The sequence below is a fragment of the Sitophilus oryzae genome, unplaced genomic scaffold, assembly GCF_002938485.1.
Source record: "Sitophilus oryzae breed Bouriz unplaced genomic scaffold, Soryzae_2.0 scaffold_1512_pilon_pilon, whole genome shotgun sequence".
Classification (NCBI taxonomy): Eukaryota; Metazoa; Arthropoda; class Insecta; order Coleoptera; family Curculionidae; genus Sitophilus; species Sitophilus oryzae.
The window spans coordinates 1,485,801-1,499,632 of record NW_022146184.1 but is presented as its reverse complement, the minus strand read 5'-3'; the positions used below and the strand labels follow the sequence as shown (position 1 = coordinate 1,499,632).

Below are 13,832 nucleotides of genomic sequence, written 5' to 3'. Positions count from 1 at the left end.
AATGCCATATATAAAATATAAATCCGCGAAAATCTGCGAAATCGTTAGAAATTTTGAAATAAGCTAAATACAAAAAAAATTTTATTTTTTAATTCTCCATCTATTAAAAAATAATATTATAGAGGGTGTTCTATTTAAGAAAAACCATCCCGATCCACTTAAACTTATTAAAAAATTCGTTTGTCGAAATAAAAAACCAAAAATGTTTTGTTGATTTTTTGATCACATTTTGTTCTTATTCTTGAAGATATAGGTATTGACAATTTTAATGTTAGTAATAACGATGGGAACTATCGAATGAATTAGACTATCGAATGGTTAATGAATGAATGATTTCAACTATCGAATGGTTTTATTCGAATAAAATCATTCATTCATTTGTATACTAAAGCATATGTGACAACCTCGCCGTGCGACTAAATGGTTATCGTTGAGCCACGACTATCGAAAGCTTTTGATAAATGAAATTTAGTATTCGTTTTTGTATGCGTCGGTGCATTATTAGTTCTTCCAAATTTTTATAACTTCGCCGTATAAATACTGTGCTATTTTTGCGTTTATTAAAATAGTTAAAATACTAAAATAGTAGTTATTTTTTAATTTTATTTATTGACGATTGTGTGCATGTGCAGGTGGTCAAAATTTTTCCGAAAATTTGTGTGGTTTTCCGTAGTCCGATCTTTCAATTATTTAATTTATATGGTATATGGTCTATTTTTTAATGGGAAATTTTGAGAAGTAGCAATTTTTAAGAGAGATGAGATGAACTTACAATTAATTTTAAAAATACATATTTGTATTTTAGATGTTTTAATAATATGAATTAGTTGAACTTAATAATCATATTTAAGTAATGCGGTTGTATAATCATATTTAAGTAAATGGTTATCGAACTCAAACTATGGGGTGAGAAAATTAAAATGAAAGTTTTACACGTGCCAATTTAAAAAAAAAAGTTAACAATGTTTATATTTTGTTTATGCTAATTCTTTTACATGTAGTTTTTTGCGAAGAAAAAATATTTCATTTATTTTTTAAAGTAAATGCCAGTAAAAGTAAATATAATTTTTAAATAGTAATATAAAGCACCTAATATAAATAATTTTGATTTCTAATTTTTTATTTATATTTTCCTTACATTACACTGCATGCTTAGAAAATTAATAAATGTTTATATTTCATGATTTTAAAATTTGTTGTTAATATAACAAATTAGTTCTGTAATTATTATTATTTAATAAACCACCGTTGCCAAAAAATTTAGAGACTATATTATTTTTAAATAGGATCTAATATAAATAATTTTGACATCTAATTTGTTGTTTATATTTTGCTACTACTTAAAAGAAAATATTTATATTAAATGATTTTAAATTTTGTTGTTAATAGGTATAACAAATTATTATTGTTATTATTATTTATTAAACCAGTCTTTGCTAAAAAACATTAAAAATAATTTTCCTACATCCAAAATAACAAGTATTATTGCAGTGTAACAACAGAATATTAATAAAAAAAATGCAGAATAGATAGTATGTCTTTATATTCCCTAATTAACTAAAGCCAAACAATAATATTCTTTGCTAATATCAACTAATACCAAAATATGGCAACAGCGCCTTTCATAATGTATTTTCTGTGTAAATACTAGCACCTCAATAAAAAAATAATGTGTCCTTATCTATATCTGACTCCGCAAAAAATCAAAGATGCCGGCTTCTTTCTAGCATTGCCACCGACCGCTGTCGGGTTTTTATTATAATCGATCCTGACGAATAAATGAATTTCATAAATGAATGAATTTTATAAATGAATGAATTTTATAAATGAATGAATTTTATAAATGAATGAATTTTATAAATGAATGAATTTTATAAATGAATGGTTTTTGCTGCCGAATTACTAGAATACAATATTTCAAGGCAGATGACAGATCTATTCGATAATTTTTATTCGAATAGTTTTCAACGAATGTTTTCTTACTAACTATCGAATTATTCGAATGAATTGCAACTATCGAATGTTTCGATAGTATTCATTCGATAGTTCCCACTACTAGTTACTAATTTATTGATGATAATTTAAAAAACTGATAAAAAATATGGATTTTTAGAAATTCCCTCAATACAATTTTAATAGTTAATTAACTATACATGTTTTCAAATGTCATTGTTAAACCTAAAGAGGTTGTTTCATATTTTTGAAAACTAGTCTTTTCCTGTAATTAATTATGGTCTAGTTAAAGTTTTATTAAACGGCGAAAAAATGAAAACAATAAATATTACAATGTCATATTACTACATAAACTATTTGTCATACAACATTTTGAAATAATATATTATACAATGAGGGTACATCATAAACGTTTAAATTCGATGATACCAAAATTAGATGCACAATAATAAGTTGATTCAAGAATGTTTCGAAGTTACGTTTGTATGATGTATTGTATATAGGTCTTCGTGTTTTATTTGTATAAATAATTGTGTTATTCATTTAATTATACTATATGATATACCAAAAATTGCTTAAAATATGGCTGGGGAATGAATATCGATAATAATTTTGGCGAGGTCAAGCCCTAAACATTATTTGCTTGGCACGTACTCTTCTTTATTTTTTAATGGCACATACTGTTAGTTGGCTTTAAGAAGGTTGTACTATATTTTCATATTGATTAAAAATTATTTTCAAATGGTGTAGTTTAAAATTCTAGAAATCATATTTTTTGGAAATCGATTTATGTTTCTAGAAAGAAATAAAGGTTCTATTATCTTTAATCTCTCTATAACTAGTGTTATGTTTGGACAAGTTTTATGTCAATTTTTAGTGGATGACATTAGTGCTTGACCTCGCCATCATTATCATCGATTGTCATTCCCCAATTACCTTTGACGCCAATTTTTTTCGAGAGGGGTTTTACGGTATTTACGAGTATACTTACTACATTGACATGGCGATGCTGGTGTATCATGTTTTGGAGGTGGGTGGTTCCCAAAATTATTTAGTCTGCCGAATATCTCCAAGAGCCTTGATTCTTCTGCTGATTCCTACGCATATAAAATAAACAGATTATTTTTATTACCATAGGAGAATTAGTGAAAATATTTATTTGACCCATGGTGCCATAAACAATTTACAATTAATAAAAAAATATATAATGTATAGAGTCGAAAACTAAATACTCCGTACTTATAGGCACCTATCCCAGCATCATTAAGCAGAAATCTACGCTACCGAAAGATGCGTACAATTTATGTTAGATAGGAACAATCGGAAAAATGAAATAGCCATCTTATCCTATAATCAAGCAGCACTAAAAGCGATCAACTCAGAAACCATCAATTCGAAGTGGGCCAAAGAATGCCTACTGAAGCTGAACAATTTAGGCAAAAGAAGTTCTTCTAGTTACTCTGGGTATCCGCTCACCAATGGCAATGAAAAAGGAATCGATCTAGCTAGAAGAAAAGGAGTGAACACCCCACTAACTGGACCGGAACCGTTCTACTCTCCAAGCGGAAATCAACTTAAAGCGGAACTCAAGAACCTGGAAGACTCTATCCGTCTGGAATGGGAATTCTCCTACGGTAGGACACTTGAAAAAAAATCTCGAAACTTCTTTTTCTCGGAACCGAGAAAAATCAAAGATTTCCCTTGTTTTAAGTAAGAACAATCTTAGGACTGTCACGGAGTTTCTAACAGATCTCCTCAACAAACAACTTAGTAGATTGAAGCTGAGAAACAACACCGAATGCAGATTCTGTGGGGAAAATAGAGAAACACCAAAACACCTTATCAGCGAGTGCGCTGAGACGACAACGTTAGTGCCATAAACTGCTGATGTTGGCCAGCTGGCCTCTTTGAAGCCGTCTCAGATACTGGCTTTTGTCAAAGCCCTCAAATATGATGAGTTATAACTCGTTATAACTCAAGAAAGGGGAACACACAATAGGTCAGTAATGTCGCGGTGATTAACCCCCTACTAAACAATATACAATTCTAAATTTCCATTGGAGACGAAATTCCAAAGATCTACAATACACTAAGCACTAAAGCACTTTATCTAAATACATTGTTTTTTATGTATTTTTAGTATTACATTTGGGGGGTTGGAACCTTTGGTGTTACACAACAAACTAAAAACACTAAATCATCACAACCAAAATACTTTAAACCAAAATGTCTTTGATCAAGACTCAGTTTTGATCATCTGCTGATGATGCAAACATAGGTTAGCAAAAGACGCGTCCAGTGTAAATGTAAAAGTGTTTTGGTGTATTGTGGTGATTTAGTGTTTTTATTTTGCTATCTTTAGTGTCTGGTTGTATTTCAATAAGTACCTTTACTACAACTATTAAACTACTACTACTTACAACTACTAAACACTTCATTTAACTTTATTAGAAAAACTGAAGTATTTTTAAATCTCTATAAAATCAATTTTTGGATAAATAAATCATAGAAATTCACTATAGGATAACTATATCAATTATATCTTTTAATCTTAATCTCAAAAATTCAAAGAATTTATATTCTGCGACAAACGAGCAATATGTAATTGGAAATGTAAAAAAACGATCCTAATTAAAGTATAAAAACATTTATTAAATAAATAAAACAAACAAAACCACAAAAATATTTAGTAACAAAAATAGTACCCTAAAGAAAAAAACTGACACATTTTATATGAAATACATAAAAACAATAAACTAAAAATCGAAAATAATATACATGTACTGATTTCTTTCGAAAATCGACAACTATGAAAGTATGAACCCTTCCCGGACACAAACGGTATATTGTGAGACAGGAAATTGTAGAGAGAAACAAGCCCTATAACATAGGATACAACATTTTAATGAACAGTGCTTTCCATAAAATCAATAAAATGAAAAATATAGGAAATAATATACATGTACTGATTTCTTTCGAAAATCGACAACTATGAAACTATGATCTCGTCCCTGACACAAACGGTACATTGTGAGACAGGAAATTGTAGAGAGAAGCAAGTCCTATAACATAGGACACAACATTTTAATGAACAGTGCTTTCCATAAAATCAATAAAATGAAAAATATAGGAAATAATATACATGTACTGATTTCTTTCGAAAATCGACAACTATGAAACTATGATCTCGTCCCTGACACAAACGGTACATTGTGAGACAGGAAATTGTAGAGAGAAACAAGCCCTATAACATAGGATACAACATTTTAATGAACAGTGCTTTCCATAAAATAAATAAAATGAAAAATAGACGAAATAATACACCTATGTACTAATTTCTTTCGAAAATCGACAACTATGAAACTATGATCCCTTCCCCGACACAAACGGTACATTGTGAGACAGGAAATTGTAGAGAGAAACAAGTCCTATAACATAGGATACAACATTTTAATGAACAGTGCTTTCCATAAAATCAATAAAATGAAAAATAGACGAAATAATATACATGTACTGATTTCTTTCGAAAATCGACAACTATGAAACTATGATCCCTTCCACGGCACAAACGGTACATTGTGAGACAGGAAATTGTAGAGAGAAACAAATCCTATAACATAGGATACAACATTTTAATGAACAGTGCTTTCCATAAAATAAATAAAATAAAAAATATACGAAATAATATACATGTACTAATTTCTTTCGAAAATCGACAACTATGGAACTATGATCCGATGTGTTGCCGACAGATTGTCCTAGACTTGTTTATTCGGTGCAGTCAACGGAAAAAAGACGCTGAGCAAACTTTACCCTATAATGTATGTTTAAGTATTTGTTTATTGGCAAGAAAGCGTATCGGTTTTTTGTTGCAAAGTACTGATTGACTCTTTTTCGATTTTGCGCCCCCAAAATGTTGCGCCTACGTGCGTGCACGCACTGCACGCTCGCCAGGAACGGCCCTGATTATGCTCAACGGAACTTTTTGCTTCATTTTCATTTATAGATTCCACTGATGTTTATTATACTATTTCTTTGATGCCCTGTATATTTCAGTACACATTTAAACGTTTTACCAAGTACATATCTCTACACGAAATAATTCAGTTAGTCGTTTATTCTTTGCTAATTTTCTTGTTGCCTAAAAAGTGCAGCATTAAAAAAAAGTTGTAACCATAAAAATCAGCGAAACGAGAAATAAAAATGGCCACGTTTCAAAATACACCGTTTCGGATTCAGTTTTAGGGCGATTTATGTGGGTCATATCGCAATAAAATCAAATTCCGATTCGAAGAGACACGCTCAGATACATTTTTAATCATATTATGGTCGAGAATTTTAGGCTTGATGTTATTCAAGACGGCGCGTTGTGATTTACATGACAATGACCAGTCGTTTTTGCGTATGAGAGAACAATATTAATTTTATTCATTCCGGCCCGTTAACCCACTAATTGATTTTTGTTTCTACAGAAGAATTTAGAAATTTTAACTCGAAATATAAATGGTATAAAAATTATACACTATTTTAACTTTTACTTATAAAATATACATTTTAAAAGCCCTAACTATCAAAATTGTAAAGGTATAATCAGTATTTAAAATACAGAATGATTCACGGAGATGATAGGTTAGATGTTTATCGAGAACCGTTGATATTTTTTTGGAATTTTTGCTCCATCTATCTAAATTATTTTTAATGTTATAGTGTTTTCGCTTTATTTGAAAAGCAGGTTTGTTATTTTAAATGTAACATCCTGTATATCCTTAAATGTAAGTCCATATAATTCAAGGAAGAAATAAAATGGTTAATACTAGCTGTTTAGCCCCAAAGCGATTTACAGCAAGACTAGAAGAAATCTTCTTTCAATCCGACTGGACCAACAAAGGATTAAGACTACATGAAAATTGCCAATAGTTCTGAAGAACTATATACAAGCACAAATTAACGAACTAAATTCAGCCAGCAATAATGCAGGTCTTAAAACGAATTTAGCAAAAACTAAAGTGGTGTACAACGAACTGGTGGACAGAAAAGACAATCTAGTACTTATGGTACTTACGTTTCTATGGTAATAATAATATAGTTTTGTTCTGTATTCGTCATTATTAATTTTGATTAACGTTATATTTTTTACTGTTTTGGTTTTAAAGTAATCACCTTTTCCATAACATGGAACTAAATTAATTTTGTGGTTCTAACATTAATTTAACATTAATAGTAATATAGTTTTTGTTCTGTATTCCTTATTATTAATTTTGATTAACGTTATATTTTTTACTGTTTTGGTTTTAAAGTAATCACCTTTTCCATAACGTGGAACTAAATTAATTTTGTGGTTCTAACATTAATTTAACATTAATAGTAATATAGTTTTTGTTCTGTATTCCTTATTATTAATTTTGATTAACGTCATATTTTTTACGGTTTTGGTTTTACAGTGTTACCCTCTTTATAACATTGAACTAAATAAATTTTGTGGTCCTGTAACATATTAATAGAGCCAACATTACGAGGCTAATCAACATTAATAATAAATATCTATTAAATAATGAAAATTAAATGATATTACCATAGAAAAGCGTTTTGAGTTTTAGGACTTGTCCAAATCTTCCTCGAGTGGTTGGACAGACTGGTTCATTTTTTTTTTCATTTTCACAATTTTGAATGTATTAATTTTGAAGGTTGTAAGCCACGAGATACAATATCCGCAGGATTATCTGGGGAAGGTACATGATGCCAATCGGAATGTTCACTCAAGCACTGAATCTCTGACACTCTGTTGGCTACTAATGTTTTCCATCTGTTAGGTTGATCATTGAACCACGCCAAGACGATTTTAGAGAATCTGCCCAAAAGTAACAAATAACATCAAGTTTCAATGCTTGTCGAACCGTGTTCGTTAATTGAGCTAACAATAACACCACATAATTCTAGCCTCGGTAAAGATATGGTTTTAATCGGTGACACGCCTGATTTAGAACATATCAAATTTGATAAGCTATGACCCATTATCATCGGTCGACACAATATAAAGTAAGTACCGTACGCTACTTCTGATCCATCAGAAAATCCATGTAAATATAATCTTGTCGGTTTGGTCAATATAACATGTCTCGGAATCTGTATTTTATTTATGTCTGTCAGGGTATCGATAAAATCTCTCCAAATTTCTCGAAAATCGCCAGGAATCTCTTCATTCCAGTCTACTTTTAATTGCCAGAGCCGTTGGAGGAATAATTTGCATCTTATAATACATGGGCATATTAGACCCAGTAGGTCGAAAATAGTGGCAATTTTTTCAGTTTTTTGTATCCCAATATATACCTAACGTTTTTCCTTTCATATCTGATGATATCACGTACTGAGACTGGCTTTCATTTTCTGACTCTTTATTTAAACTTGTATTATTAACTTCTTTGGTGCCCGTTGGCGTAGAGATACAGGCTCTCGTCTACCAATCTGAAGGTAGTGGGTTCGAATCCCACACCCGGCATTTCATCAGCCGACTATTTTCATTAAAATAAAAATAGTTTGGATACCTAGGTCGACTCAGCCTTATATGAGTACTTGGGATTCACAATTCTGAGGTAATAATAGGCGGTTGAAGCGTAGTGCTAGCCACATTACCTTCCTTGTATACTGAACGGCTCTAGTATGGCAAGCTGTACCTTGCTACTTCCAAGGCGTTAAACGCTATATACGGGAGCTATTATTTCAATTATGTAATTCTTTTTCTCGGAACAGGTCCGGTGCGGTTTAGCTGACTAACTGAAAAAGCTTTTGGCTCCTCCCAGCTAGTTCAAGAATTTTCGGACGATGTGACAAGTCTGCAACAATACAGCTCGTTGTCCTACTTTTGCAATTGAGCATGGTAAATTAATCTCTTTTAGATTTTTTTGGAATTCTGTGCTAATAATTCCCTCCACCGAAATTACGAACGGTAAGATCTTTAGGGTATTAAGATTCCACACGTTTTTTAAATCATATGATAAATTTTCGTATTTTGTTATTTTATCTTTTGTTTCCGTCTGTTTTATCCTGCGGGATAATGGTACTGCTATGTCAATTATAATGCCCGTTTTATTGATCTTATCGATAAAAATGTTGGGTCTATTGTGGTCCACTGTCCGATCGGTTATAATTGGTCTGTCCCAATATAAAACAGCATCCCTAGATTCCAGGACGGGTTGCGGGGAGTACTTGTAGTAGGGAGGTGATGTTTTGCTCAAGAGTTCTGATTTTATGGCAAGTTGTTGATGAATAATTTTGGCAAGTTGATTATGACGTCCAAGATACGCATTATCTGCTAAGGTAGAGCAACCAGACGTGATTTGTTCTATTGTCCCCCTCTCATAGAGCATTTTCTACATATATCAAGTACGTCTTGTTTTAAAATGTTCTTTTCATAGTTTCTGGTCCTCATAACTCCGTCCTGGATGGCCATCATAAAACCCTCGGTCTCAGGAAACAATTTTCCGTCTCTAAGCCAGACCAATGACGAATGAAGGTCGACCCCCCCCCCCAGACTGAAGCGACTTTGGATACCTGCCATGCAGAGCGCCGTTTTTCCATCCTGCAACACGCTCCTCTATCGAGATGGGTTTGTCAATCCGGTTACGGCAACTTAAATTGAGAGGAGTGTAACCTTTATCCTGAGCCACGATGAGCCTCTTTATTGCACAGTTGGAGGACATAAATCGCTGCCTCATGCTATTTTCCTGTTTTAGGCATAGATCTTTTATGATTAGCAGGCCTCTCCCGCCCATCCTACGAGAAACATACAGCCTATATACAGATGAGTTTGTATGTAGATTTCTAAATTTTGTTAATTGTCTAGGGGTAAGGCGATCGAGATCTTCAAGGTCGGTATTTGACCACTTGACCACTCCAAAGGAATAAGTTAACACCGATATTGCCTAAGCGTTTATAGATTTGATCAGGTTATGTCCAGATAATTATGTATTTAAGAGCTTCATTAGCCTGGTGTTATATTTCTCACGAATCTCCCTTTTAATTGTTGTGTGATCAATTGTTGAATTTTGGGCTAGCCCTAGGTATCGGAAAGTATCTTTTGGCGGAAGCTGCTTAATATTACATATGATTTGTTGCCGATCTTCAATTTTACCCCTTTTGATGTTGACAGTAGCACATTTGTCAAAGCCAAAGGACATACGTATGTCCCTGCTGAAGACTTGAACAGTTTCTACTAAATAGATGAGTTTACTCGGTGTTTCCCCATACAGCTTCAGGTCGTCCATGTACAGGGTGTCCCATTTTGGTTAAAATCATACGGTATCTCCGTTATTAGTGAAGATAGAAGGGTGCGGTTTGCACAAACCTGTCTCACTTTTTTGTCAAACGGAAGATGCCGTAAACAAAATTTTCATAGCCCTCTGCGTTTCCGAGCTACCGGGTCTTTTTGAAAGTTTTGCAATTTGGGTCACCTCCTGTATCTCTATTATTGTTAAAGCTATCGAGAAGGTGAAAACTGTTTATTGTAGAACTTTTTACGTAGAATACAGTGGCGTAGTCTGTTTTTCTACAAAAAAAATATTTTTGAAAATATGAACTAAAGTTATGTTTTTTTAAATGGATCACCCTGTATATTTATAAATCATATGATCTGTCTTGGCATAAGCTTCTCAAAAATACATATCACTCTATATTTATTTTCACTATTTACTGCAATATTTAAAAGTTTTTATTAAAAGATCATATTTATTAGTAGGCCATGATTGATAATAAAAGAATCTAAAGAATTATTAAAAGTATACTGCTATCTGTCTTTTGTTTTATTTTGGGAGCCGCTAATAAATTCTTTATATATTAGGGAAACTTAAGTCTCTACCGCTATTTGTAAATCTTGGAATACGTGTATACGTAAGACTAATCTATCGTATCGGAAATTTTAGATATTCCTTTAGCTAATTTACGTCAAATATACTTTCAGCAAGATGGGGAACATTCCCCCACATAACTATGGAAATATTAGAATACTGTTAAATTATTATTTTTCAAATCAATGAATTGGAACCAATGAACACATATTGATAGCCTCCTCGATTCCCGGATTTCGTCGTTCTCGATTTCTGATTTTGAGGATTTTCGAAATACGAAATATATCGTGGGCACTACAACAATTTCGAACACCTGAAAAATGCTTTAATAATTCAAGATTTAGATATTTGCAAACCCATCCCGTTATAAAAAAAGAAAAATATATTCACAGTTTCAGTGGTAACAGTTATTTCGAAAGTAAAATATATCAATCCCAGATAAATTTTAATATGTGTATGACTATTTTAGTAAATACCATTTTGATTTTTTGTTATTTATCACGGCCTACTAATAAGAAAATGATATATTTTAAATATTGCAGTAAATAGTAAAAATAAATATAGAGTGATATATATTTTTGAGAAGCTCATAGCAAAACAGATCATATGATTTATAAATATATAGGGTGTTCCGTTTGAAAAAACATAACTTTAGTTCATATTTTCAAAAATATTTTTTTGGTAGAAAAACAGACTACGCCACTGTATTCTACGTAAAAAGTTCTACAATAAGCAGTTTTCGCCTTCTCGAAACCTTTAAACAATAACAGAGATACAGGGGTGTCCCAAATTGCAAAATTTTCGAAAAGACCCTGTAGCTCAGAAATGAAGAGGGCTATGAAAATTTTGTTTGCAGCATCTTCCGTTTGACGAAAAAGTGGCACAGGTTTGTGCAAACCGCACCCTTCTATCTTCACTAATAACGGAGATACCCTATGATTTCAACCAAAATGGGATATACTGTACAATAGATGGTTCAGTCTCTTTCCGTTTCCTTGGTCGATCTTGTAACCGGCGGTTGTGTTAAGCAGTGTTGACATTCGGTTCATTGCCAGACAAAACCAGAGTGGTGAAAGTGAATCCCCCGGAGCTATTATTATTATTAGTATTATTATTAAGAACTTCTTGTTTATTTGATCGCCATTTCCTCAGCATTAACCCTGAATTCGACAAAACTCTTTCCAGCCCTGATTTATTACTATTTTTTTTTCTTTTCTATAAAACGATATTTATATTTCTTTAAAACGTAAATTCAAACGTATTTTCATAATTTCATTAATTTTTCGGTATGGGATTTTGGAAAAGTATAACCGGAATTAACCATTTTAGAGCTACAAAAATATTTAGAAAGAAATCTTAAAATGTTAACAATAAAAAAATATATTTCTGTAAAGAAGATCCGAGGACATACGGTATAATTTTTGATATGCCTGGCTTTTCACCATCTCAATTTTGTCACAGAATTAAAAAAAAAAACCTTTTGTATACAATAGGGCAATCCTTAGTACGGATCTATCCAAATTTCTTTGTTTCCAGGGGCTCAAATTCTTCCAAATTCATAAAAAAAAGAATTGCCTGAAAATTTTAGCTCTTAATATTAACTTTAAGATAATCCGTGTTCCAACTTAAGTTTCTTATAGAAATAACATGAGAAAAATGTCACTTGTTCTTTACAGTTCTATAGCTGTGCGACAAATGAGTCAAAAGTAGTTAATGGCGGCATGTTTATTGTAAATTCAACGCTCTACAGAAAAGGTCTCTAATGATTTTTCGCTAAATCATTATTATCATTCAAGAGTTATTCGAGCTCAAAGTTTAATTATTGAGCTTGAATAACTCTTCAGCCAATAGGTTTAGCGAAAAATTATAAGAGACGTTTTTTGTAGAGCGTTGAATTTGCAATAAACGTGATGCCAATTAATTACTTTTGACTCATTTGTCGCAGAGTTATGGAATTCTAATTAAGAACAAATTACATTTTTCCTTTGTTATTTCTATGAGAAACTTAGGTTGGAACGCGGCTTATCTTAAAGTTAATATTAAGAGCTAAATTTTCCAAGCAATTTTTATGAATTTGGGAGCAAAGAAATTTAGATAGATCCGTATTAAGGACCACCATAGTACACAAATAGTTTTGTATTCCTAATTAAAGTTACAAATCTTAACTAGAAATGTAAGTTTAATTGTTTAATTCGTTTTTTGAAGGAATCACCAATTGATATGATTTAATAACTAAAAGTTATCTAAGTTTTTCATAAGTTTCATTAAAATACTAGAATAATCGAATGAATAATATTCCCTAACAAAATCTCAAACTATTATGACAACGTTCAACGATACTTACTGTACTCCCAAAATCAAAACAAAACACAAACACCACCACAACAAACACACTAAATCTAAGAGGAACCATGTCTATTTAACACTAGTTATTTTCGTTCTTGGAGCACCCGATTCCGCTCAAGAAGAGAGTTTCATTGAACCCGGCTGCGGACGACTCGATGATGATTTGAACGTCAGAAAGAACAAGTTCAAAGCCAACAATCGGCACCGTGGTTCATTCTTTCGGTCGCGTCGCATTCATTAGCGATCGGATTCTTGTCGTTCTTTCGGGTTTCGCCGGTGGTACTGCTTCTGACGCTGCTGCTGCTACCGATGGTACCGATAGCGACGGTACTTGGGTAACTTATCGGTAGGTGTGGGTTGGTGCTTTCTTGGTTCGGTACTAATCGTGCCAATTAATCAGAGATGGGACTTATATATGGAGGTTACAAGTATTTGAAATACAGATATAAGATAGAAAATACGCATTTTTATCTAATATTTGAAATAAATAAATATATATTAATTAAAATATATAATGGAAAATAAATTTCTTGCAGTTTTTAGGTATATAATAAAATTATATAAGAGTTTCTTGCCTTGAACTGCTAATATAGAAATTAATTCCACGCTGTGTTCGATATAATGTGGATCAACCTGCTCTCATTACCGGTTTCGGGGCCCTACCCCATCATCAGGTGAGCTTGGGTCGTTTCC

General features: G+C 32.1%; 1 protein-coding gene across 1 annotated transcript in view; it reads right to left on the bottom strand.

Moving 5' to 3' along the window:
• The window catches only part of LOC115878460 (venom protease-like), a 33,113-nt gene extending 19,677 nt beyond the window's left edge, over window positions 1-13,436 (bottom strand). Inside the window, exons 1-2 of the mRNA XM_030894977.1 lie at window positions 13,138-13,436; window positions 2,945-3,050 (exon numbers count right to left, since the gene is read on the bottom strand). Of these exons, the coding sequence (XP_030750837.1) occupies window positions 2,945-3,050; window positions 13,138-13,206 (175 nt within the window). The 5' untranslated portion in view covers window positions 13,207-13,436. The remainder of the gene's footprint in view (window positions 1-2,944; window positions 3,051-13,137) is intronic.
• Between the last annotated feature and the right edge of the window lie 396 nt (window positions 13,437-13,832).